General features: G+C 43.3%; 1 protein-coding gene across 1 annotated transcript in view; it reads left to right on the plus strand.

The window, feature by feature from the left end:
- Positions 1-3584: 3584 nt before the first annotated feature.
- The window catches only part of LOC126983202 (heart- and neural crest derivatives-expressed protein 2-like), a 32948-nt gene continuing 9425 nt past the window's right edge, over positions 3585-27107 (plus strand). The window contains exon 1 of the mRNA XM_050835775.1: positions 3585-4378. Within this exon, the coding sequence (XP_050691732.1) occupies positions 3716-4378 (663 nt within the window). The 5' untranslated portion in view covers positions 3585-3715. The remainder of the gene's footprint in view (positions 4379-27107) is intronic.

Raw genomic sequence — 27107 nt, forward strand, 5'->3', positions numbered from 1 at the left:
ACGGCGGGTTTGTTTACGTGTGTGTGTGTGTGTGTGTGTGTGTGTGTGTGTGTGTGTGTGTGTGTGTGTGTGTGCGTGTGTGTGTGTGTGTGTGTGTGTGTGTGTGTGTGTGTGTGTGTGTGTGTGTGTGTGTGTGTGTACTCGGGAGGGACGCAACGAACACACCGGATCATTATATAGAAAAAAAAAAAACGCAAGAAAAATAATCCTTCGTTATTTTTTCATTATTAAGAAAAATTTATGGCAGCGGCGGCGCGGGAAGTTTACTTTAATAATGTTTTCTTTGGGCGAGTCTTCCTTCTTTAGTGGACAGGTTCCCGGAAAATGATTCGCCGTGACTGATAAATATTTCTTAGTAGCACGAGAACAACCACCCTTACACACACACACACACACACACACACACACATACATATGGCTCCGTGGTGCAGTGGTTAGCGACTTTACCTGGCTGAGTTTTGCCCACATGCTGTCCTGAAGACCACCTATCAACTCGAACTCTAGATTAACTCTCTAAAGAGGATCATTGATGAGTTCCGGATTGGGCAGAATAAGCCAAGCAAGATGGCGCTAATATAAAACCCTTCCTTGCGGCATTAGAAGATTGGGGCCGGCCACTTAACCCACATAAAAAAGTCTACCGGCACTATAGGCCAAGCGTTAAGAAAAAAAAAATGAAGGAGTCCAGCACACACACACACACACACACACACACACACACACACACACACACGGAAATCTCACCCCATAACAAATACCTGGCCCAAAGTACGATAATTTATAGTTATGTTTTTCCCACCCATTGTTTCCTGTCGCTATTGCCCGGACAGGTGTGCAGGAAAGTGAGGGTCCGCAGGTGGGCATCTCAGGTAAACCCAGGAAATCGTGTAATTATTGTGGTGGTGGTGGTGGTGGTGGTGGTGATTATGGTGGTGGTGGTGGTGGTGATGTTTTATGAAAGTGGTCAGTTTGTATCTTTTTAGGTCGACCGCCCACAAAGCTTTATTTTTTATTTTAAGTTCGCTCGCAAAGAAGGTCAGTTTTTATGTCATACACTCGATCCAGGTGGAGGTGGTGGTGGTGGTGGTGATGTTGATGTTTTATGAAAGTGGCCCGTTTGTATTTTTTTTAGGTCACACGCCCACAAAGTTCTTTTATTTTAAGTTCGCTCGCAAAGGTCAGTTTTAATTTCATACACTCGACAAATAACAATAAACCGACCAATCCTTACCATCCTCTCTGTCTTCCCATCTATTTATCTATTTATCTATCCGTCTATTTGTCTTTCTGTCTGCCCGTCTATTTATCTATATCTATCCGTCTATTTGTCTTTCTGTCTGCATATCTGACCACCTGTCCATCTGTCTACCTGTGTGTCTGTCACCCTCACTCTCGTCAACGGAATTCCCGCAGTAAGGGGTAAAAGGGAGCCTGGCGTTCTGTGTCCCTTACCCCCGCCGAGTATACCGCCGCGCGAGGGGGTTACGAACGCGGGTCAGCCACATGGGACCAGATGCCACCGCCACCACCACCACGAGGGGCAGGAAAGAGCTATACTCACTCACGTAATTAATGGGTTTGACGCCTTAACCCCACCGACTGTTATAGTGGTACGTTCGTTTGTATTTGTTATTGTTATGTAGTAGTAATAGTAGTAGTAGTAGTAGTAGTAGTAGTAGTAGTAGTAGTAGTAGTAGTAGTAATAGTAGTAGTAGTAGTAGTAGTAGTAGTAGTAGTAGTAGTAGTAGAAGGAGTAGATGTTGTTATTATTGTTTTTATTGTGGCAGTACTGATGATGGTGGTGGTGGTGGTAGTAGTGGTAGTAGTAGTGGTAGTAGTAGTGGTAGAGTTAATTTTGTGATGAATGGGTGTGGCGTCTTGGCGTGATATATGGTTGAAAATGGGAAATGAGAAAAACGAAAGAGGAAAGAAAGAATGACTGACAAGAGGATTAGAGAGAGGGGGATTGAGTGGAATAGAGGAAGAGACAAGAAGGATTAGTAAACGAGCAAGGACTGAAAGGAAGGAATACAGAAACTTAGGGGGGGAAGCATAATGATGTGAGGCTTGCAGAGGGCACGCGATCCTGTTTCTTAGTCTTGGAAACTTTTAGGTGTGTGATAATTCGCGCGATGTATGATGTGGTCCATTTTCTATGCAGTCAGCTGGCGAAGTAAATGAAGAATGTGGCTCCTCTGCGTGTGTGTGTCTACAGCTGGTGAAGTAAATGAAGAATGTGGCTCCTCTGCGTGCATGAGTCTACAGCTGGTGAAGTCAATGAAGAATGTGGCTCCTCTGCGTGTGTGTGTCTACAGCTGGTGAAGTCAATGAAGAATGTGGCTCCTCTGCGTGTGTGAGTCTATTGTGTTAGAAAATTGCAATGAGAAAAGGTCATGGTTGGTATTGTCAAACGCTTTCGGCCCTCAAGTCAACTATTTCCAGAGGTCGAAAAGGGGATCAGTCGAGTTCTCATGAGTTGTATTTTAGGTTCACAGTACAGAGGAAGGGTCAGACTATCACCAGGGTCATAAAACTACTCCTGGAAATGACCCCAACACCTACGAAAGCCTTGTCAAATACGTGAACTTGGACGACGAAATGTTTTGTAATACGCCCCCATGTGTTTTGCATAACCAAGTTAGGCTACATATTCCATTTTCTTTCCGCATCAGCCGACTTATTACATCCAGCAAGATCTAAACTCCACCCCGGCACCACTTGATCACTACACACGCGGGACTGTCGCGGCTGTGGCGAGCGTGCACGGCAACACAGCACGCCCGGCCCGGCACCAGGCCTGTTCCATCACCCGAGGCAAGGTGATAAACGAGACCTTTGGCGGCTGTGAGAATCTACGATCATTATGGGAGGAAGAGAGATACACACACCTGAAATATTAGCTCGCTGTAGCATCACACACACACACACACACACACACACGAAAAAAAAAAGGTCAGATGCATATATATTCATTCTTCCCTCTCGAGGTGGCGTGCTGGGGGCTCATCCTGCGGTCGCCGCCGCCTCCGTGCCGTGCCGCCCGCAGCGCCGAGGCGGGGGTCACGACCCCTCACCGTGCAGGGGCGGCGGCGGGGGTCGTGACAGGATGCAGGGCGGGACGTTGGTGCACCTGGCCCTGCAGGTCACCAATGCCGCCGTTGCCGCCGCTTTCCCCCGCCAGCGGTGCAGGAACTTCCACAGGGCCCCCGCCTGGGTGGCCGCACGACGCCTTCAAATTTCCTGGATGAGGCAAGAGCTGCGGGGGTCGGGGGTCGGGGCGGGGTCGGGCCGCGAAGTAATTAGCCCTTCGCGGGGGCGGGAGGATGGCGACGGGGGCGCGGGGCGTCATTACCCCGCCGCCAGACCCAAGAATCACCCGCCTGAAGGGGGTAATTCCCGCGGGCCGGCCGCTCCGCCGTGAATTATGGCTTCCTAAGTCAGTCCTCCGCCAGCCTCTAATCCGGTAAAGTGCGAGGGAAACGGGCTCTAATTTACCATAATTGAGTTACAAGTATCATCATCGGCGCGCTCATACGTCTCGCCGACGCCCCGCCCGCTGCCGTGCCATTGGTCGCCGCGGGGTGGGCGTCGCGCGGCTTCCACCAGTGGCGGGCGAGGGCGGGGCGCGCGGCGCGGCGGGGAGGTATAATGGTGTCGGGCGGCGCGGCCTGGCACTTGTTGGTGAACGCTTGGTCGTGGCGGCGAGTGAGTGAAGATGAGTCTGGTCGGCGGGTACTCGATGCCGCAGAGTTACGGTCACGCCGCCATGGGAGGCACGGCGCCCTCCCCGGAGGCGCTGTACTCTCCGTACTATTCCCATCCTAGCCCGCCCGCCCAGGCCCTCTACCCGGGCTGGGGCTACTCCGCCTCGGGCTACTCCTCGGGCTTCCCCCCCGAGGTGGCGGTGGCGTGCCCGGAGTACGGCGTGTCGGCGGGCTTCGTGGTGGGGCCTGGCTCGCCGCACGACCTGGGCGGCGACTACACCATCGAGATGGTGGACGGCTGCGGCCGCGTGGTGAAGCGGCGCTCCTCCGCCAACAAGAAGGAGCGGCGGCGGACGCAGAGCATCAACAACGCCTTCGCGGAGCTGCGGGAGTGCATCCCCAACGTGCCCGCTGACACCAAGCTGTCCAAGATCAAGACGCTGCGCCTCGCCACCTCCTACATCGCCTACCTCATGGAGGTGCTGCACGGCGACGACGGCGGGGCCGCGCCCGCGCCGCCGCCGCCTCCGGGACCCTTCCCGCCCGCAGCCGCCGCAGCCGCCGCAGCAGCCGTCGCTGCCCACCAGCAGGCCGCCACCAACACCGCCGCGCCCCACCAGGCGCCGAGCAGCACGGTGGTCGCCGCCTCCACACAGTCACCCGACAACGACAAGGTGAGGCCAGGTGGGGGTGAGTCAGCCATTAGCTCGGAGTGCGCCGCGGGCCGCGCCGCAGCGGAAACACCTGGGCACTGCGGGGCACGGGAGGCCCTCAGGTGTGTGGCCGGCCTGGGTAGTTTTCCGGGTTGCAGGGCATTTCGGAACAGCCTTCTAACACCAGGGCATGGCCTGGGGCAGCCTGCAAGGTGAAGGGACAACACGGGGCGGGGCGGGGCGGGGCAGAACAGCCATGGCAGCGGTGCACCATAAAGTGACGTGTGGCCCGGGAATCCCCGCCATTACGCCGCCTCGCCTTGTGTCACGCCGCCCGGGCCGAGGCGGCCTTGACGGGACCACCGACCCGCGCCATGACGCAGCACGAGGCTGAGGAAGGGGGGGGGGTGATGGGAGGGTGAGGGGACGAAGGGGAAGAGGTGTGTAGTGTAGGGGGACGAGATGAATAGCTACGGTGTACAGTAGTGGCGGGTGTAGGGGCGAAGGGTGTTGGTGATGGGGAAGAGGTTGTGGTGTGTAGGGGGACGAGCTGAATGGGTGGGGTGTAGTGGTGATGGGGTGAGGGAGCGGAGGAGTGTGAAGTCAGCGAAACCATGGGATGCGAATGACGAGGTAACAGAGGGAGGGGTGAAGCAAAAGGGGTGTAGGGGTGAAGGGATGAAGGGGTGTAAGGATGAAGGGGTGAAGGGGTGTAGGGATGAAAGGGCGAAGGGATGAAGAGGTGAAGGGATGAAGGGGTGTAGGGATGAAGGGATGAAGGGATGAAAGGGCGAAGGGATGAAGGGGTGAAGGGGTGCAGGTGAGGATGGTCAGCCTTGCCCCTCACCTTCACACCTGCCCCATCACACAGCTCCCGTCAGAGGTCAGCGGCCACTTGTTGCTAGACCCGCGGCGTGTTCACCTGTGCTGTCCGCTCCGCCAGGTGTTGAGTATTTCCGGTTCGTGTTTCAGCACCACAAAAAAAAAAATAGACAAATAAAATAACCACGTAAAAATAATATAAAAACTAAATAAAAGCAAATTAGGAGCAGTAAGTAGCGGGATTTTTTTTTTCATTATTGTTTTTGTTGTTTTTACGCCTTTGCGCTGTCTCCTCTGCTCTAAAAAAAATATGTAAAAAAAAATAAATGAACGCGTATGAGGAAAATGATATACACAAAAAGAGTTAAAAAAAAATATATATATATATGTGTAAAATAATAGGATAAAAAGCTGTAAGTTAGATGGGTTGTCTATAAGAAAAAGCGAGAAAAATAACGGAGAAATTAATGGAAACAAATTTATTGATAACGCTTGTAACATGACCTTGAACACACACACACACACACACACACACACACACACACACACACACACTATCGTAATGTTTCAAAGTAAATAAAAAAGGGACATCAAAATAGAATAAAACAAAGAATATGTACAATTTTCGATCATAACTTATTCTCATTATTATTATTATTATTATTATTATTATTATTATTATTATTATTATTATTATTATTGCGTATTATCATTGCTTTCTTTCATTTATTTACTTGACTATAAACAAAGGCGAGAAAAACAGCAGAAATATATTAAAAGGAAACAAATTTATGGAACGTCAAAATAAAATAAATCAAATACATTCCATTTTCGATCATATCTCATTATTATCATTATTATTATTATTATTATTATTATTATTATTGCGCATGATCATTGTTTTCTTTCATTTATTTACTTGATAATTTCCTTTCGTCATTGGTGCGATGTTATGAAATCAATTTTTTCTACATCACACATAAACCTACACACTCACCTCGCCTCCCGAAATTGACCTATCTTTCGGCCACTCCGCTAACTCTTTATAGGAGCAGGGAGTAGCGGGCTTTTTTTTTCACATTTGGTACCTTTTATTTATGCCCTTGAACTGACTCCTCCGCCGGAAAAATAAATTCACCTCAGGAAAAAAAAAAAAAAAAAAAAAAAAAAGAACTCATAATGGAAGGAAAAAAAAGCCCGCTAATCACTGTCCTTATGGTTGTTACGAAATTAATTGTTGTTGCTTTTGTTGTTGTTGTTACTTAACCGAAAAAATGGAACACAGTAGATATCAAACTTTTCTGAATATTGAACCGTTGATACAATGTTTACCGTATTTTCCTGTGTCTGTCTGTCTCTCTGTCTGTCTCTTTCTCCGCTTCTCTGTGTGACCACCTTTGTTTGTAGATGACACACACACACACACACACACACACACACACACACACACACACACACACACACACATTTAAACACACACACACATAAAAAACAGGAAAACAGAGCGAAACAGACAGAAAAGGAGACGGAACAGACAGACAGACAGCTAAAAAAAAAAGATCAGACAGACAAACAGACAGACAGACACACAGACAGACGTAGTATACAGGCATATAGGTCAGCCTCAGGTAAAGTTACGGGGCACAGGTGAGGCGACGATCGGAAATACAGGTAATGAGTTTCCAGGTAATGCGTATGTGTGTGTGTGTGTGTGTGTGTGTGTGTGTGTGTGTGTGTGTGTGTGTGTCGCAACGAGGAAGGTCATGTCATTGTTATTTCCTTGCTTTGTGGAGATTTAATTGGTCAGCTTCCGGAGACATACTTTTTGTTTTCTTTAATATTACTGGTCTGTTGTTCCCTACTTATGGCTTTATTATTTTCTTCTTTTTCCTTTTCTTTTTGTGTTATTATTTTATTGTTCATGTTCTTGTTCTTGTTCTTCTTCTTCTTCTTCTTATTATTATTATTATTGCTATTATTATTACTATCATTATTACTTTGATCATTTTCTCTTTGCATTAACGAACGCATAAGGTACAGGTGAGAATTCATAATTGTTTCACTAATTATTTATATAGCGAAAGTTTAACGTCTGTGGTTTATATAGGTGAACGTAACGAACAACAACAGCAACAACGACGACGACAACAACGAAATATAAAGTGCCTTAATAATCATCACTATATAATATTAACGCAAAATCTATATCGCTATTCACACCCCACGCATTACCTGGAAACTTATCACCTGTATTTCCGATCGTCACCTCACCTGTGCTCCGTAACTTTACCTGAGGCTGATCTATATGCCTGTACCACGTCTGTCTGTGTGTCTGTCTATCTGTTTGTCTGTCTAATCTTTTTACTGGCTGTCTCTCTGTCTTTCTTATATATATAGTGCCGTATTCTTAATCATTTCGCCTCCCAAGAAAACACATCTAACAAGGCATTCGTAGGTGTTTTGGGCATTTCCAGGGGTACTTTTGTGACCCTTCTGGTAGTCTGACCCTTCTTCTGTACCGTGAACCTTATAAAACACTCATTAGAACCCGATTGATCTCCTTTTTAACCTATGGAAAGAATTGATGTGAGAGGCGAAGTGTCTAAACTCTAACAACACAAACCTTATAGACCTAACATTGGTAATAAAGCACATCGATTCTCATCTATTTCCTATCTATTACAATACGAAGGTTAAGAAAAATAGGGTAACGCGTAGCTTGGCATAGAACCGATGAGGGAATTTTAACAGCACGAAGTGAGGAAAAGGGGAAAGAAAAGGGAATATACAGAAAAAATAGACGTGATATTAGTGAAGAATGAGAGCTGGGGAAGGTAGAAAGACAGATAAAAAAGAGAGAGAAGGGAAGGATGGAATAGAAAAAAAAGAAAGAAAAAAACTTAGAGGCAGAGAGACAGACAACAAAAGAAGAAGGGGAAGAGGGCATGAAGGAATGGAGAAGGTTGAGGGATGTAGAGAAACAGAAAAGAGAAAGGGGAGTAAATGGGGATATAACGAAAACCAAAAAAATATATAGGATTGTGGAAGACTGGGAGAAAAAGTAAATAACGTCCATGTGAAGAAAGGATAGAAAAGTGAAAGGATGGAGAGATAGAAAATACGTATACGAAGATAGGAGACGAAAAGAAGAGTAATTAAGGGAAGAAGGAGATGAATGGGAACGAATGGAAGAGAAAGGAACTATTTTGTGTGAAGATGGGAGGCGAAAAGTGAAAGGATGGAGAGATAGGAAATAAGTATACGAAGATAGGAGACGGAAAGAAGAGTAAATAAGGGAAGAAGGAGATGAATGGAAACGAATGAGAGAAAGGAAATAAGGAAAAGCAAAAACGAAAAAAACAGGAATAAGAAAAAGATGTTAAAGAATGAGAGATAAAGAAAATAACACGTACGAAGAGAAGGTGAACGAAAATATATAAAAGAAAATAAAAGAATGGGAGATAAATAAAATGAAATACAGAAGATAGGAAGAAGGGCAGAGATAGAAGGATGGGAAGAGAAGTAGAAAGAAATATGAAAGATGAAGGAGAGGGGAAGAAAGAAGGAATGGCGAGAGGGAATAAAAAGGGAACCAGAAGAGAAATGAGAGAATGAGGAAAATAAAAGGAAATGAACCATGGAAAGAAAGGAAAGAAGGAAAAAGGGAATGAAAAAAAGGAAACAGTATCGAAGGAATGTGAGTGAATGAAGGAAGAAAGAGAAGAAAAGGAAACAAATAAAGAAATACAAAAGAATAAACGATAACAGAGAGAGAGAGAGAGAGAGAGAGAGAGAGAGAGAGAGAGAGAGAGAGAGAGAGAGAGAGAGAGAGAGAGAGAGAGAGAGCAAAGCAGCGCCGCTCATTAAGGGTCGTCCCTGGAGGCCTCGTTAGCTTGTAGTACGACTTGTAGATCAGCTCGGGGGCATAAGTGTACCTCCTCCTCCTCCTCCTCCTCCTCCTCCTCCTCCTCCTCCTCCTCCTCTGGCTCTTCCTTCTCCTCCTCCGCCTTCTTCGATCCCTCAGACTCCTCCTCCTACGATTCCTCTTCTTGCCTTGCTTTGCCTCCTCCCCCTCCTCCTCCTCCTCCTCCTCCTCCTCCTCCGCATCTTCTTTTCCTCTCATCTGCATACCTCGACCTCCACCTCCACCTCCACTTCGTTCTTCTTCTTCTTCTTCTTCTTCTTCTTCTTCTTTGTTTGTAGTTGTTTTTGTTGTTTTTGTTGTTGTTATTTGTCTCTATTTCTTGTTCTTGTTTCTCTGTTGCTTCTTCTTCTTGTTCTTCTTGTTCTTCTTCTTCTTTCTCCTCCTCCTCCTCCTCCTCCTCCTCTTCCATGTCATCTATTTCTTGCTTTCAATTCTTCTACTTCTTCTTGTTTCTTCTCCTTTCATGCTGTCCTTCATCTTCTCCTTCATCATCTTTCTCTCCTACTTCGCCTTCTTCTTCTCCTCTTCCTCTTCCTCTTCACACTCACACTCACACACACACACACACACACACACATTTATTCATTCTCCCCAAAAAGGAACATTCCTGTGTGTGTGTGTGTGTGTGTGTGTGTGTGTGTGTGTGTGTGTGTGTGTGTGTGTGTGTGTGTGTGTGTGTGTGTGTGTGTGTGTGTTTAAGGGGGTTCAAGGAGCCTTAAATCTTCAGGACAAAGGACAAAGGGGAGGAGGGAAGGGAAGGGAAGGGAAGGGAAGGAAGGAAGGGAGGGAAGGAAGGGAAGGAAGGATGGGATGGGAATGGGAAGGAAGGGAAGGAAAGGAAGGGAAGGGACGGGAAGGGAAGGGAAGGGAAGGGAAGGGAAGAGAAGGGAAAGGAAGGGAAGGGAAGGGAAGGGAACGGAAAAACCACAAAACAAAACCTTCATAAACTAACATTCTCTCTCTCTCTCTCTCTCTCTCTCTCTCTCTCTCTCTCTCTCTCTCTCTCTCTCTCTCTCTCTCTCTCTCTCTCTCTCTCTCTCTCTCTCACCTTGTCTCTCCCAGTATATCACACCGCACCCTTCCCCCCCTCCTCCCTCCCTCCTCCCTCCCCCCTCCCCCTTCCATCCCCCCTTCCCCCGCCCCCCCCTTATAATGACAGCCAATCAGCTCCCCCCGTGTCAGTCAGCCCCGCCCACCTGGCAATTACCGGCCAATTAGCGAGCTACCTGGCCACTCTCACACCTGGTCGCCCAATTATTCGCGAGGAGCCGAGGAAAATAGGTATTGGCCTCACCTGGGAAGGGGGGGGTGCAGAGAGAGGGGGGGGCAGGGGGAGGAGGAAGGAAAAGGGAGGAATTGTTTGGGTAAGGAGTTGTTGTTGTTGTTGTTGTTGTTGTTGTTGTTGTTTTCGGGGGTGATTTTTATTTTTATTTTTTCATTTTTTTTGTTTTTGTTTTTGTTTACTGTTGTTTTCCTCCTCTTCTCTATCTTTTCTTTCTCCTTTCCTCTCCCTTACTTTCTTCCATTTTCTTCTTCCTTTCGTCTTCTTCAATTTCTTCTGTTGTTTGCTCTTGTTTTCCTCCTCTTCCTTATCTTTCCTCTCCCTCTAACTCTCCTTCCTCTCCTTCTCTTCTTCTTATTTCTCCTCTCCCTTCGTTCTTATCTCATCTCCCTTTCATTTCCCCTTTCCCTTCTTCCTCCCTTTCTTCATCCTCCTTTCTAACTCCTAATTTCTATCTTCACTTCTTTCTTCTTTTGCTAACTTTCCCTCTTTCTATCTCTCCTTCTTTCTCCTCCTCTTCCTTCGTTTTTATCTCATCTCCTTCCATTTTCCCTTTTCCCTTCTTCCTCCCTTTCTTCATCCTAATTTCTATCTCTCCTTTCTTCTTCTTTCTCCTTCTTTCTCTCCTTCTTTCTCCTACTCTTCCTTCGTTTTTATCTCATCTCCCTTTCATTTTCCCTTTCCCTTCTTCCTCCCTTTCTTCCTCCTAATTTCTATCTCTCCTCCTTTCCTTCTTACTCCTCCCTCTTCCATTTTCCCCTTCCTCCTTCTCCTCCTCCTCTTCTTCTTCTTTCTTCCTTCTTCTCTCCTCCTCTCCTTAACGCTCTCTTATTTTTAGCCCCCTTATCTCCCTTCTTCCTCCCTTACCTTATTTTCCTACCTTCTTCTCCCCCCCTCCCCCCCTTTACCTCCTACCGTTTCCTCTTCTTCCTTCTAATTTACCTCTTTCCTCCCTTCTTCCTTCCTTACCTAATTTCCTCACGAATCTCCTCCTCCTCCTCCTCCTCCATACCTCGTTTCCTCCCTTTCCTCCCTGTTTACCTGTCTTCCTACCTTCTTCCTTACCTTATTTCCTCCTCCTCCTCCTCCTCCTCCTACCATTCCTCTCCTTCCTCCTCCTTATTTACCTCCTTTTCCTCCCGTCTTCCTTACCTTACTTCCTCGACCCCATATCCTCTTCTTCCTCCTCCTCCTCCTCCTCACCCTGACCCCTCACGGCCTTCATTATAGTAATTAGGGGCCTACCTGGCTGTACCTGGGGCCCTAATGTCACCTGGGCGCCTCGCGTTGCTCGCCCTTCCCGTGAACTGCCTACCTGCTGCTCCCTCTAATTACCTTCCAAACTACTCTATTAGACTTCTTCCTCTTCTTCTTCTTCTTCTTCTTCTTTTTGGTGGTGTTGTTATTGTTGTTGTTGTTGTTGTTGTTGGTGGTGGTGGTGGTGGTGGTCTTGTTCTTCTTTTTCTTGTTCTTCTTTTCTTCATCTCCTCTTGTTGTTGTTTTTGTTTTCTTTTTCTTCTTTTTCTTCCCCGTCATCATCATCTTTCATTTTCGTCTTCTGCTTCGTCATCATTTTTCTTCCTCTACTTTTTCTTTTTCTTGTGTTTCTTCTTCTTCTTCTTCTTCTTCTTCTTCTTCTTCTTCTTCTTTTTCTTATTGTTTTCCACTTCTTCTTCTTCTTCTACTTCTACTTCTTCTTCTTCTTCTTCAGCGTTCTCTTCATCGTTTTTTTTCTTCTTCTTCTTCTTCTTCTTCTTCAGCGTTCTCTTCATCTTCTTCTTCTTCTTCTTCTTCTTCTTCTTCTTCTTCTTCTTCTTCATCGTTTTCTTCTTCTTCTTCTTCTTCTTCTTCTTCTTCTTCTTCTTCTTCTTCTTCTTCTTCTTCATCTTCTTCTTCTTCTTCTTCTTCTTCTTCTTCTTCTTCTTCAGCGTTCTCTTCATCGTTTTCTTCTTCTTCTTCTTCTTCTTCTTCTTCTTCTTCTTCTTCTTCTTCTTCTTCTTCATCTTCTTCTTCTTCTTCTTCTCCTTCTTTGTAATATCCTCCTCCTCTTTTTTTTCCTCTCCTTCCTCTCATCTCGCCGCTTCTGTTTGGCTACTTGTAAATAAATAACATCTTTTCTAAGCTTATTTATCTTTTCTTTCGCTTTTCTTTTGTTTTTCCTATATTTTTCATCCTCTGCTTCCTTTTCGTTTGTAAATAGTCGAAGTTTTTCCTGTTAACCTTTTTCTCTTATATCATATTTCTCTCTCTCTCTCTCTCTCTCTCTCTCTCTCTCTCTCTCTCTCTCTCTCTCTCTCTCTCTCTCTCTCTCTCTCTCTCTCTCTCTACTTTTATCCTACTAATTTTTTTTCTTCGCATTTTTTTCCCGGTCCTGTTTCCTTCATTTTACTTCTTTCTTTTTTTCAGTTAGATTTAGATTTTATGACAATTTTCTTTGATATATTTTTGGTCCCTCCGCATAGCCTAATACTTTGTCCATTCACTGCCATTCAATTTTATATATATTTTTTTTTCTGCATTCGTATATATTGTTGATTTTTTCATCAACATTTCATATTTCTTTTATTCATCCATTCACTGCCATTCAATTTTATACTTTTTGTCTGTTCTGCATTCGTATAAATAGTGTTGCTTTTCACCAAGATTATTATACTTTTCTTTTCCTTCGTCCGTTCACTGCCATTCAATTGTGTACATTTTTTCTACAATCGTATATATATAGTGTTGCTTTTCACCAAGACTATTATACTTTTCTTTTCCTTCGTCCATTCACTGCCATTCAATTTTGTACATTTTTTCTGCATTCGTATATATAGTGTTGCTTTTCACCAAGATCATTATACTTTTCTTTTCCTTCGTCCATTCACTGCCATTCAATTTTGTACATTTTTTCTGCATTCGTATATATAGTGTTGCTTTTCACCAAGACTACTATACTTTTCTTTATATATAGTGTTGCTTTTCACCAAGACTACTATACTTTTCTTTTTCTTCGTCCATTCACTGACATTCTATTTTGTACATTTTTTCTTCCGCATTTGTATATTGTTGATTTTTTTTACCAATATCATTTCGTTTAATTCCTTTTTCTCATCCCTCCAAGTGACCCTCATTCTCCCTCTCTCATTCTCATTCTCCCTCTTCTTTTTAAGTGTATTTGATCATTTTTCGAGACGATTTTCTCAGTTTCTATGTTCATTCTTTTTATTCTGCTCAGTTTCAATGTTGATTTATTTCTCTGCCTCTGTTTAACTTCCATTTTTTTCTTCGTTTCTTTCAGACAATGATTCCTTAACTTTTTTTTTAGGATAATTTCACTAACTACTTTTTTTCGTGCCGGTAATCAATTATTTTAACCTTTTTCTTCTGCACTCGTTTATTTTTATTTTTTAAGATGTTTAATACATTTTTTTTGTCCTTCCGAGTACCGCAAAGTTTTCCTCCATATACCGGCAATCGATTTCATACGTTTTCTTCTCTATTAGTATCTTTGTTGTTTATTTTCGTCAGGTTAATTACGTTCAATATATTTTCTTTTCGTGCCTCCGTGTAACCTTCCTTCAGCTCCTGCCCGCCAATTTCACGCCATCTTTTTCTATATATATTTTTCTCCCTTTTCTGTTTAAGTGTATTTGTTCCTTTTTCAAGACAATTTTCCCCGTCTGTTAATAGTTTGTTTTGTTTAGTTTTTCGTTATTCTCGGTTTTAGTTTTAAGTAATTTCTCCGACTCTGTTCCTCTTCCATTTTTTCCTTGTAGTTTTGCCCTCCAAGTCTGTGCATATCCCGTCCGCTGCGATTGGCCGGGTTTAACCTTTACTAGTAGCCTGGAAACATATACTCCTAGGTCTTTCTCTGCCTCTGTGGTGGATAGTGGAGTGTTTCCCATGTGGTATTGGTGTGCTGGATATCCCTTCCCTGGTAGCCTGGAAACATACACTCCCAGGTCTTTCTCTGCCTCTGTGGTGGATAGTGGAGTGTTTCCCATGTGGTATTGGTGTGCTGGATATCCCTTCCCTGGTAGCCTGGAAACATACACTCCCAGGTCTTTCTCTGCCTCTGTGGTGGATAGTGGAGTGTTTCCCATGTGGTATTGGTGTGCTGAATATCCCTTCCCTGGTAGCCTGGAAACATACACTCCCAGGTCTTTCTCTGCCTCTGTGGTGGATAGTGGAGTGTTTCCCATGTGGTATTGGTGTGCTGAATATCCCTTCCCTGGTAGCCTGGAAACATACACTCCCAGGTCTTTCTCTGCCTCTGTGGTGGATAGTGGAGTGTTTCCCAAGTGTTATTTGTGTGCTGGATATCCCCTCCCATGGTGTAGGACTTTATATTTTACTTCATTGAATTTTAACAGCCACTTTTTGATCCATTTTTGTGGCTTGGTGATGTCTTGTAGGAAATCCACAGTCAAGGGAATAGGTTGACTTTTTTTTCCAAACTAATTTCACTCTTTTCCTCCTCCCTCCTGAGTCACCTTCGCAAAGCTACTCACATATATTTGGACGTCACTCATTTTTACAATCTTCCCTCTCAATATAACCTTACACCATTTTCTATTTTTTTATTCGTCTTCATCAACTTTTCTTTTTAGTTTTCCTCCTTCTCGTAACCTTATAATAATTTTTCCCCACTTCGTTTAATTTTCTTTTTCCAGTTTTCCTTCCTCTCAGTATAAGCTTCGCCTGATTTCTTGTTTTTTTCATCCCATTTCATTCATTTTCTTTCCTTTTTTTAACTTCCGTCTCTCTCTCGTAACCTTTCGTACCGTACTGTTTTGTCCCTCTACATTCTTTTTTCTTTCTTTAATTTCGTCTCCCTCAGTTTTCTTCCCTCTTCGCATTATTTTTTTGTCCCTCTTCGTTAAGTTTTCCTATTTACTCTTCTATCTATCTATTGTATCTATTCTATCTATTCTATTCTATCTATCTATCTACTCTCATTTTCTTCCCTCTTTCGTCCCTCTTCGCATTATTTTTTTTGTCCCTCTTCGTTAAGTTTTCCTATTTACTCTTCTATCTATCTATTCTATCTATTCTATTCTATCTATCTATCTACTCTCATTTTCTTCCCTCTTTCGTCCCTCTTCGCATCATTTTTTTGTCCCTCTCCGTTCAGTTTTCCTATTTACTCTTCGTCCCTCTCAGCGCAACCTTCTCACAAGTAATGACAACCAATTTCACGCCACTTTTTCTAACGCCTCGCCGCCAGCCCTCGACCCTCCACCGCCGCCCATGAACCTGCCGAGGACGCACCTGTACTATCCACCTCGTCCACCCGGTAATCAGGTGAAGGGGAAAAAAACGTAATTCGCAATAAAAGGTGGAAATAAAAGAAAAAAGTAAATAAACCGATTAGACTCGCCAAAGAAGATAATTTACAACCGGAAAGTGAAAAAAAATAATAAACAATGAATCAAGGTCGCCATAGATAAAGGGGAAAAAAACATAATTCGCAAAAAGAAAACGAGGAAATAATAGAAAAAATAAATAAACCGATTAGACTCGCCAAAGAAGATAATTTACAATCGGAAAGTGAAAAAAAATAATACTACACAATATATTAAGGTCGCCATGGATAGCAATTTACGACAGGAATGGAAGAAAAAACTAGAAGGTAAAGCAATATAATGAGGGAACTCTGAATGGAAATAATTTAGTAGGAAAGAGGAAAGGAAATAAACAAACGTATCTGTCATCCCACGAAGTAATTCAAAACAGCAAGAGATAAAAAAAGAAAATAGTCAAAATAGAATGATTAGTGTTTCCAAGTTGCTTCCGCTTCCCGCTAGAGGGCAGCACAATATATACACATCACTTCTATTCATATTTTTAAACATTTCGAGGCTTTCACACCCATGCTTAAGTTCTTATGTTCTTATTCGATATGACTTTGGTAGAGATTGTTCTGGGTATTTCCATGGGTAGTTTTATGAGGCTAGTGAGTTTGACAAGGTTTCATTTGTTCTGGGTATTTCCATGGGTGGTTTTATGAGGCTAGTAAGTGTGACAAGGTTTCATTTGTTCTGGGTATTTCCATGGGTGGTTTTATGAGGCTAGTGAGTTTGACAAGATTTCATTTGTTCTGGGTATTTCCATGGGTGGTTTTATGAGCCTAAAGAGTTTGACAAGGTTTATTTTTTTTTGTTTTAAGTTCGGCCTACAGCACCTGTCAACCCCAGCACGTAATGACGCAGGGAAGTGTTTTATAGTGGCGCCATCTCGCTTGCCTCCTGCTGCCCTCCCGGAGTTCATCTTTGATCCTCTTTAGAGAGTTTATCTGGAGTCCAAGAGAAGATGGCGCCACTATAAACACTTGTCTGCCCCACAAGCAAGCATACCAGGGCAATAGGCGTAGACGTAAAAAAAAAATAAAGAAAAAAAAAGTCCGGATTGATAGGGGGTCTTCAAGATAGCATGTGAGTAGTCTTTGGCCAGTCCGCGGTGTCTGAAAATTGTCAGCTTGTAGCGACGGGCGGGTCTCCAAGCCAGCCACCGCCTCCCCACTCCCCTCCCTTTTTTTTTTTTTTTACTGTCAGCCTGTAGCGCCGGTAGGATCTCTTGAGGGGCCTGGATGGTAGTCTGCCCCAGCCCGTCATGGCGCAGGCAAGTGTTTATAGTGGCGCCATCTTCTCTTGGCTCATGCTGCCCCCCGGAGCTCGTTCTTGATTCACTTGGACGGTTTCCTCTAGAGTCCGGGTTGATGGCTGGTCTTCAGGACAGCATGTGGGTAGTCTTAGGCCACTCGGCAGTGACTGAAAAATCCCAGGTGGTAGCGTTGGGATTCGAACCCACGTCGTCCATCACGCGGTGAATGTGGAGCCCGCACGCTAACCACTCAACCACCGCCTACCCATACCCCTACCCCTGGACCATGAACGTGAAAACACCCATGAAAATCCGACTAATCTCATTTAGGACCTTTGGGAATAATTGTTGTGAGACCCGAAAGCGTTTGAAAATACAACCCCAGACGAAGGATTAACCCGGTAGCTGCGGGGATCATGTTTCTTAATGGTCCCTCTAAGCGAGAAAAATGAGGAAAAGTCACCCCTCACACAAACCATTTCATAATATATATCAACGCATTTGTGATCAGTTTATGTATCATCTATTTTGGGGGTTTATATCATGGGAAAAATTTGGCCCGTCGCTGATACACGGTAAAGCCACAAATTTGGCCCATCACTGCTACACGGTAAAGCTACAAATATGGCCCGTCGCTGCTACACGGTAAAGCCACAAATTTGCCCCATCGCTGCTACACGGTAAAGCCACAAATTTGGCCCGTCGCTGCTACACGGTAAAGCCACAAATTTGGCCCGTCGCTGCTACCGGGTTAACAAGTAAGCTTCGTCGAGGCTACCTTTGCCGAGAAGCAGCACTGACAGCCGCCCTTAAAACTGTCAACGAGAAGGATTAACCACAAGATAAATATAGGAGAAAGAAAGTGGGGTCAACACTGATCATAATTTAAAACAGACAAAAAACCAAAGATATCAGTCATCCCGGCAAGTAATTCAAAACAGGAAGGGATAAAAAAAAATAGAAAAAGTAAAAAGAAAACGATTATAGAGTCTCCACGGAGTAATTCACACCAGGAATGAAAAAAAAAAAAAAGAAAGTGGATTTGAGTCACCTTAGAAAATTACTCACACAGGAAATACAACTGGAAAAAAAAAACGTATCGCAGAATGACAAAAAAAAAAAGATAAAGAGATCAGTGACCGGACAAAATTTACGGCAGAAATGAAAAAAAGAATCATCAAACAAAATGAGGAAAAAATAAAAAAAACACTAAAGGAAATATCATCAACAAGGTAATTCACAGCCAGTAAGAAAGAAAGAAAAAAACAATCAAATTATCTACCCTGGAAAATGACTCACCATTGAAAAGGAAATACAATAAGAGATAAAAAAAAAGCAACCAATCAGTGAAAGGAAATAGTTACTCAATTGACTTTTTTTTCTCTCTCTTTTTATCTCCGGCTTCACGGATTAATGCGTCAATTGGACCTTTCCGCCACCAATTTCATTCCCCAAAGCTAATATACTCACTACATATACTTAGGACCAGTCTTGTCTCCCCAAAGCTTCAACTACATCATAAAATACCAGGAGGCGCGTCGCTTCACTCACTCGCCCTCTCCAGTATCGCGTCATTATCCTTTCCTTCAGTTTACTATTGCCGCTAAAACATTATGGAGGATACAGATCGTTGATTTGTTTTGCTTTTTGCCACTTTTTGGTCTAATAACTTCCTACGTGGCGAGATATGTAATAGAAAAAGGACAAATCTATCCCTCTCAGCGTTGCAACTACTTCGTGAAATAAGTTTAGTTGCTTCCTTCACAACTGCCGCTAAAATATCACGGAGGAGATATAGACCGTTGACTTGTTTTATCACTTTTTGGTCTGCTTATTTTCCTCGTGGCGACAAATATAACAGAACAGGACAAATCTCACCCCTACAACGTTACAACTACTTCGGGAACAAAGATATACTTCCTTTATAAGCTGCCGCAGTATTACGGAGGAGATACGGACCGTTGACTTGATTTTTTATTACCACTTGATCAAATAAATAAAAATAAACAAAGAAAAGGTAGAAAAAGAACAAATATATGAAGAGGAGGGAAAAATGTGGAGAAAGAGAAAATAACGAAGATGTGAGAAAGAAGAAGAGGGAAAGGAAGGGGAAAAGAAGACAAAGAAGAGGAAGAGAAAGAGGAAATAATTTTCTTCGTATAAACAAATATAATAAAACAAGGTCAAATCTTACCCTTTCAATAATAAAACTACTTCGCAACTTATTCATACTTGCTGCTCAAAATGTTATGGAGACCGTTGACTTCTTTTACAGGACCGTTGACTTGATTTTTTATTACTACTTGATCAAATAATTTTCTTCATATAAACAAATATAATAAAACAAGGTCAAATCTTACCCTTGCAATAATAAAACTACTTGGCAACTTCTTCACACTGGCTGCTCAAAATTGTATGGAGACCGTTGACTTCTTTTACAGGACCGTTGACTTGATTTTTTATTACTACTTGATCAAATAATTTTCTTCGTAGTAACAAATGTAATAAAACAAGGTCAAATCTTATCCTTTCAATAATAAAACTATTTCGCAACTTCTTCACACTCGCTGCTCAAAATTTTATGGAGACCGTTGACTTGATTTTTTATTACTACTTGATCAAATAATTTTCTTCGTATAAACAAATATAACAAAACAAGGTCAAATCTTACCCTTGCAATAATAAAATCATTTAGCAACTTCTTCACACTCGCTGCTCAAAATGTTATGGAGACCGTTGGCTTCTTTTACATTTCAGCGCACCTTAATTTCATCTAGTTTCTCTTAGTGGCGAAAAAATATAATAAAAAGAGACAAATTTCATCCTTTCAACGTCAACACTAATTCGAGATAAGTGTAACTCCTTCACGTACTTGCTCCTAAAATGTTATAAAGACAAATGACTACTTTTTCTTCTTCGCGGCAACAAACTCCCTACTCAGCGTCACAAGTAATTCGTGAAACATATATAATTCCTTCACTTCGCAACCGCCGCTAAAATAGTATGGAGGAGCACAGACCGTTGACTTCTCTTAAATTTAACCCTACGCTCGCTTTCTTTCTCTTCATGGGGACACAAATCAATTAATTCAGGTCTAATTTCATCCTTTCAACGCTAACACTATTTCGAGATATGTGTAACGCCTTCACATACTTGCTCCTAAAATGTTATATAGACAATTGACTCATTTTTTTTCTTCGCGGCAACAAATTTAATACTCAGCGTCACAAGTAATTCGTGAAACATGTATAATTCCTTCACCTCACAACCGCCGATAAAATTGTATGGAGGAGCACAGACCGTTGACTTCTTTCTTTTCACGGGGAAACAAATCAATCAAATCAGGTCTAATTTCATCCTTTCATCGTCAAAATAGAGCAACTTAAGAGACGCTCTGTACATAGCCTAATCACAACAATTTCGTGAAACATATAATTCCTTCACATCACGACCGCCGCTAAAATAGTACGGAGGAGCACAGACCGTTGACTTCCCTTATTTTTAACCCTACCTTCGTTTTCTTTCTATTCACGGGGAAACAAATCAATTAACTCAGGTTTAATTTCATTCATTCATTGTCAAAAGAAAGCAACTTAAGCGTTAGATACATAGTTGGTTGAAAGGGTTATAATTCGCTGTCCTCACCTCCCTCCCTATATATCTCTTTTTCTCTTCCCTTCCTCTTCATTTTCCCCCTTCCCTCTATTTCTCCTTTCCCATTTACGAGGGAGAGATAGATATAGACCGTTGACTTCTTTATTTTTCTTTACATATTTTCATGAGCCGTTTTTTTCTTCTTTTCTTCGTGTCTTTGAAAATACAATAAAAAATAATACATTGCAAGAAGAAAATGAAGAAAAATGATAAAAAACGGAAAAATAAAAGAAAAAAGGTGAGAGAGAGAGAGAGAGAGAGAGAGAGAGAGAGATTTCCTCCTAAAACTACACACAGTTAATGAGTTTTCCTTTCCGTCCATAAGCACACGTCAGGAGGAGGAGGAGGAGGAGGAGGAGGAGGAGGAGGAGGAGGACAGGAAGACTCGAGGGCCACTTGCGGCTAGAACATACCATAAAAAATCGGCCATATATGTGTCGGGTTACTGAAGGAGGAGGAGGAGGAGGAGGAGGAGGAGGAGGAGGAGGAGGAGGAGGAGGAGGAGGAAAGGAACAATGAGAGGAAGAGAAGAAAATAGGTGGAGAAAAAGAAAAGGGAAGAAGAGGAAGGGAAAAAAATAGAGGTGGAGAAAGAGAAAAGAAAGAAGAGGAAGAGAAAGGGAAGATACAGGAAGAGGAGGAGGAAGAAAAAAGAGAAGTGGAGGAAAAGAAAGAAAAGAAGATGTGAAAAAGAAGGGAAGAAGAAAACAAAGAGATGGAGGAGAAGAGAAAAGGAGGAGGAGGAGGAGGAGGAAGAAGAAAAGAGGAAGAAGAATTAGAAGAAGAAAAAGAAAATAAGAAAAGGAGATGAAGAAAAGAAAAAAAGTAGAGAGAGAGAGAGAGAGAGAGAGAGAGAGAGAGGCGGGGGGCAGGGGTTGTGGTCACTTGAGGTCAGGCGGTCAAAACATTAGGTCACACTGGCCCGGTCACCCTCACAAACTGCCTCTCACGTTACGGCAAATACATCTCCCTTTGTTCTCCTCTCTCTTTTTTTTCCTCTTTACCTCAATTTTCCTCTTTTTCTTACTCCTTTCCTTCCTCTATCTCCTTTTCCTCCCCGTCTTTCCTCGTCCCTACATTTCTTCGCCCTCTTCCTCCTTTACTCGATTTTCTTCTCTCCTATCTTCTTTTAATCGTTCCCTTCTATCTTTTAATTTTCGCTTCTTCTCTGCCTTCTCTATTTCCTTCTCTGCCACATTTTCCTTGTCAGTCTTATTCCCTCTCTCCTTGCTTTCTCTTTCCTTTGTATTTCCTTTTCCTCTTTACACTTCTGCTTAACCTCCATTTCCTTTCCTTTCTTCCTCCTATTCCTCCTTATTTTCCTTCTTTCCCAGTATCTCCTTTCCCTCCCTTTTTTCTAGTCTTCTCTATATTAATTTTCCTTCCCTGGTATCTCTTTTTCTCTCTACGTTCCTTCTCCTTTACTTGATTTTTTTTCTTCACTTTCTTCCTCCTTTTTCTTCTTCGTTCTCTTCCATTTCCTTCCTGATATCCTTCTTCTCCCTTCTTCACCTCCTCCCCACATTTCTTGCTTCCTATCTTCTGTTCCCCCTCATATTTATTTCACCTCCCTTCTTCCTCCTCTTCATTTTCTCTTTTCTTTTCTTTTCTTTCTTCTCCTCTTCTTACTTCTTCCTAAAAACATGAAAAGAAAAAAAAAACAAGAAAACGATCCCGAGAGAGAGAGAGAGAGAGAGAGAGAGAGAGAGAGAGAATATGCGTGTGACAATTTTGGTCAAGCTGTCTTTCTTCCTGTCAAGAGCCGCGGTTTAACGAAGGTTTTGTGGGAGAGGAGAAAAGGGGAGAGGAAAATGAGGGAGGAAAAAGGAAGGGAAAATGAGAGGAATAGTTTTGTAAAGGAGAAAAAATATAGCAAAAGGTAAAGGAAAATGAGAGGAAAAAGTTGAGGAAAATGAAAGAGAAAGGGGAAAAGGAGACTGAGAGGAAAGTTTATGTGGGCGAGGAAAAGGGAGGACAGGAGGAAAAGGGCGAGCTCAGAGGGAGAGGAAAGGGAAAGCTAAAAGGGAGAGGAGAATTTATGTGAGAGGAAAACGGGAAAGTAAAATTTTGTAGGAGGAAAAAGAGAGGATAGGTTTTGTCGGAGGAAATAAGGAGAGGATAGGTTTTGTCGGAGGAAAGAGGAAAAAATGGAGGCGCTAAAAGAGGAAAAAAGAAGAAACGGAAAAGAAAAGGAAGAGGAGTAACGGGGACAGGAAAGAAAGGGGAAAATGACGAGGAGGGAAAAGGAAAAGGGAGGTAAAAAGAGACAGGAAAAAGGAAAGAACAGAGGAAATGAAAAGCGAAGCGAGAGAAAAGAAATTGTAGATAGAAAAGACAAATGAAAGCAGAAAAAAGAGAAAGGAAAAAAAAAGGAAATAGAAAAGAGAGGTTTGTGAAGACTCCTCCTTTCCTCCCTTATTCTCCCTCTTTTCCTCCTTTTCTTCTCCGTATTTCTCCTTCCCTACATTTTCTTCCTTCGCTGTTTTCCTTCCTCCCTTCATTTTCTTCTCCTTTCTTCTTAGTTTCGTTTTCTTCCTCCTTTTTTTTCCTCCCCTTTTTCTTTTCTATTTTCTTTACATTCTTCTCTGCCTCGTTTTCTTTATTCTTTTTCCTTAATATCTTTTCTTCCTCTCCACTGTCCACTGACAAACAATTAAGTGTATGGTATGGAAGAAACAAGAAAATGCAAATAATAGAGAAAATAAAGAAAAAGAAAGGAAGGGAATGACAGGAATGAAAGGAATCAAATGAATAAGAAAATGAAAATGAAAAAAAAGGAGATGGGAAATGACAAAAAGTTAATGAATGCAAGGAAATGGAAAGAAAGAAAAAGGGGAGAAAGAAAGAACAAAATAAGGAAATTGAATGAAAGGGGAAGGAAAGGGAAAGAAAAGGAAAAGAAGGAACAGTAACAAGGATCAAAGAAGCATAATGGATGATTGGGGAAGAGGACAAAAAAAGGAAAGGAGTGAAAAATATGGGACAGTAGGCCTATAACAAAATAAAAGAATGGAATGAAGGAAGAACGGAAGAATGGGGAGTAAATATTATGAAACACGGAGGTAAAAAAAAAAAAGAATATGGAAAGGAATTTAAGAGAATGGGAAATGAAACGGAATGGCATGGAAGGGAAAGGAAGGAAAGGGAAGGAAGAATTAAAAGGAAAGAAGGAAAAGGAAATGAATGGATGGGAAAGGAATGGAAAAGGGATGTGGAAGGGAAAGGGAGGGAAATAGGAGAGAAGAGAGAGAGAGAGAGAGAGACTTGGGGGTGAGGACAGTCAGCAATGGGTGGGTGGGGTGAGGGAGGGCGTGGGGGGGAAGGGAAGGAGGGGAAGGGGGAAGGGAGGGAGGGGGGGGTTTACCTGGGGTTCCTCAGGTGATTATGCCCACACCTGGATAGCCCCCCCTCCCCCTCCCCCCTCCTCCTTCCCCCCTCTTTCCTCCCCTCTCTCCATCCTTTCCCTCTTTCCCCCTCTTCCTTTCCTCTTTGTGTTTTCATTAGTGTTTCTTCTCTTCCTTTCTCCTTCTCCTTCTCTCATCTTTACCCTCCTCTTCCTCCTCTTCCTTCCTCCACTTCTTCTCTTCCCTCTCCTCTTCTTCCTCTTCCTTTTCTCATCTTTTCTTTTAACTCTTGCTCTCTCATTTTCATTTCTCCTCCTCCTCCTCCTCCTCCCCCTCCTCCTCCTCCTCCTCCTCCTGTTTCTTGCGTTAGGTCAGGAAATTCCTCCAAGGACAAAACCCTCACGTGATTCTCTCTCTCTCTCTCTCTCTCTCTCTCTCTCTCTCTCTCTCTCTCTCTCTCTCTCTCTCTCCTCTCTTCATTTTTTTTCTCTCTCTCTTCCTTTTCCTCCTTCTCCTCTTCCTTTCTTTCTTTTTCTTCCTCCTCTTCTTCCTCCTCCTCCTCCTCCTTCTCTTCTCTCTCTTCCTTTTCCTCCTTCTGTTCTTCCGCTCCATACTTCCAATTTTTTTCTCTCCTCCTCCTCTTCCTTCCCTCCCTTTCCCTCCTTTTCAAACCGAGTCATCCGCCACTGGAACAATCTTCCCTCAAAAGTAGTAAATGCGAGTACCATCAACTCCTTCAAATATAGAATCGACCGTCATTTCGCTGCGTCGGGAGTAAACTGAATATCGAGGTGCTTCCATCTGTTCCCCAATATCGAGGTGCTTTCATCTGCTCCTCAAGCCCCAAGTGGCGGTCGAGCAGATTAAATCACACAAGCGGGCAACCTCGTAATGAGCTAATAGGTTTTCTGTTGCCTGCATTTCCATGTTTCCGTGTTTCCTCCCCATCACCCCCCCCCCCCCGCCCCATCACCATTACCTGTGTCGGCATAATCACGGCGCAACCACAGGTAATTGCCTTCGTCTCACCTTACCTGTCCACCCACCCCTCCCCCCTTACCTGACACCCTTCCTTCCCTTCTTCCCCTCCCTTTCCTCTCGTAATCTTCCTCTCTTTTTTTTCCCTCGTTTTTTTTATTTATTTTTATTTACCTTTTTCTATCTTCTTCCCTTTCCTATCTACCTATTCCCTTCTCTTTCCTTCTCCTCCCTTCATTTTTCTCCACCTTCCTTCCTTTCTCTCCCTTCCTCTTCCCTATCTTCTCTTTTTATGTCCCTTTTCAGCTTCCCCATTCCCCCTTCTTCATCTATTCCCTTCACTCTCCTTCCCCTCCTCCCCACTTTCCTCACTCTCCCTTCATCTTCCCTATCTTCTATTTTTATGTCCCTTCTCAGCTTACCCATTCCCCCTTCTTCATCTATTTTCTTTCATTTCCCTTTCTTCTCCCCATCTTCCTCCCTTTCTCTCCCTTCTCTCTATTCACCCCTCCCCATCTTCCTCCTCCCCTCTTTATCTCTCCCATTCGCTCTCCTTCCCCTCCTTTTCCTTTCCTTCTCTTCCCTTCTTTATATTTACCTCTCCCATCTTTCCCCTCTTCATCTTTTACTATCCTCTTCCATTTCCTTTTTCTTTCCTTTTCTCTCTCTTCCCTTCTTTCTATCTATCTCTCCCCACCTTCCCCTCTCTATCCTCTTTTCTTTTCCTTCTTCTTTTTATCCTTCTTTTCCCTCCTCCTCCCTTCCATTTCCTATTTCTTTCCTTTTCTCTTCCTTCTTCCCTTCTTCTCTCTTCCCTTCTTTCTATCTATCTCTCCCCACCTTCCCCTTTCTGTCCTTCACTATCCTCTTCCATTTCCTTTTCTTTCTTTTCCTTCTTCCCTTCTTCTATCTTCCCTTCTTTCTATCTATCTCTCCCCACCTTTCCCTTTCTATTTCACCCATTCCCTTCCATTTCCTTTTCCTCCCTTTCCTTCTCTTCCCTTTCTTTCCTCCTATATATTTGCCTCTCCCCATCCTCCCCCTCTTCCCTCTTTGCCTATTTCCTCCCCTTTCCTTCCTCTCCCTCCCATTCCTTATCCATTGTTACCCCCCCTTCCCCTTCCCTTTCCCTTCCCTTCCATTATTCCTCCCTCTCCCTCTCATTACCTCCCCTTTCCTCCTCCTCCTCCTCCTCCTCCTCTGTCTCCCTCTTCTTTCCCTCCCTTTTCCTCCCCTTCCCTTCCCTTCCCTCCCCCTTTCCTTCCCTCTCTCCCCAACACACACATTAACACGCGCGCAAAAAATAACTTGGCGCCGTGAGAAAAAAAAGAATATAATGTCTTAGGGTGCGTGAGAGAGAGAGAGAGAGAGAGAGAGAGAGAGAGAGAGAGAGAGAGAATAATGTGAGAGTTTTCTTAATTTACTTTTCTCATTCCTCCTCCTCCTCCTCCTCCTCCTCCTCCTCCTCCCTCGTGACCAGTCTTGACGGAGGGACGCTCGTAAAAGTGGAGGAAAGATGAGGAGTAGGGAAGGAGGAAGAGAAGGAAGAGATGAAAGAAGGGAAGAAGGAAGAAAATGAAGAAAACGAAGTAAGAAGTAAAGAGATAAGATGATAAAAGAGAAGAAGTAAAGAATGGAAATAAAAGGAAAGACGAAAATGAAAAGAGAAATGAAAAGAGAAAGAAAAGAGAAAAGGGCGAGAAAAAAAAGATATAAGAAGGAAACTGGAAATTATGAAAAGAGAAGAAAGAAAGGAAGAAAAGGAAGGAGAAAATAATAAAACGAAGAAAAGGAGAAGAGGAGGAATTAAGGAAAGAAGAAAGAATGGGAAGAAAGAAAAAGAAGGAAAGAGGAAATAGGAAAAATAAGGAAAATAACGTAATAAAACCCATCACACACACACACACACACACACACACACACACACACACACACTGGCTGACGCTCTGCCTGGATGGGTCTGAGCGCGGGTAGACGCAGCGCGTCAGCCAGCCAGCCCGCCAGTCGGTCAGTCAGTCAGGCCGCGGGGAAGGCTGTCTGGCTGTCTAATGCGGGGTTCTGTTAACTGTTGACACACGCGTTTGGCTCCTGTTCGTCCTCCTCCTCCTCCTGCTCCTCCTCCTCCTCCTCCTTCAAATTTGTAAACCGCTCTCCATCATAT

This window comes from Eriocheir sinensis, chromosome 53 (genome assembly GCF_024679095.1).
Source record: "Eriocheir sinensis breed Jianghai 21 chromosome 53, ASM2467909v1, whole genome shotgun sequence".
NCBI classification, from domain to species: domain Eukaryota; kingdom Metazoa; phylum Arthropoda; class Malacostraca; order Decapoda; family Varunidae; genus Eriocheir; species Eriocheir sinensis.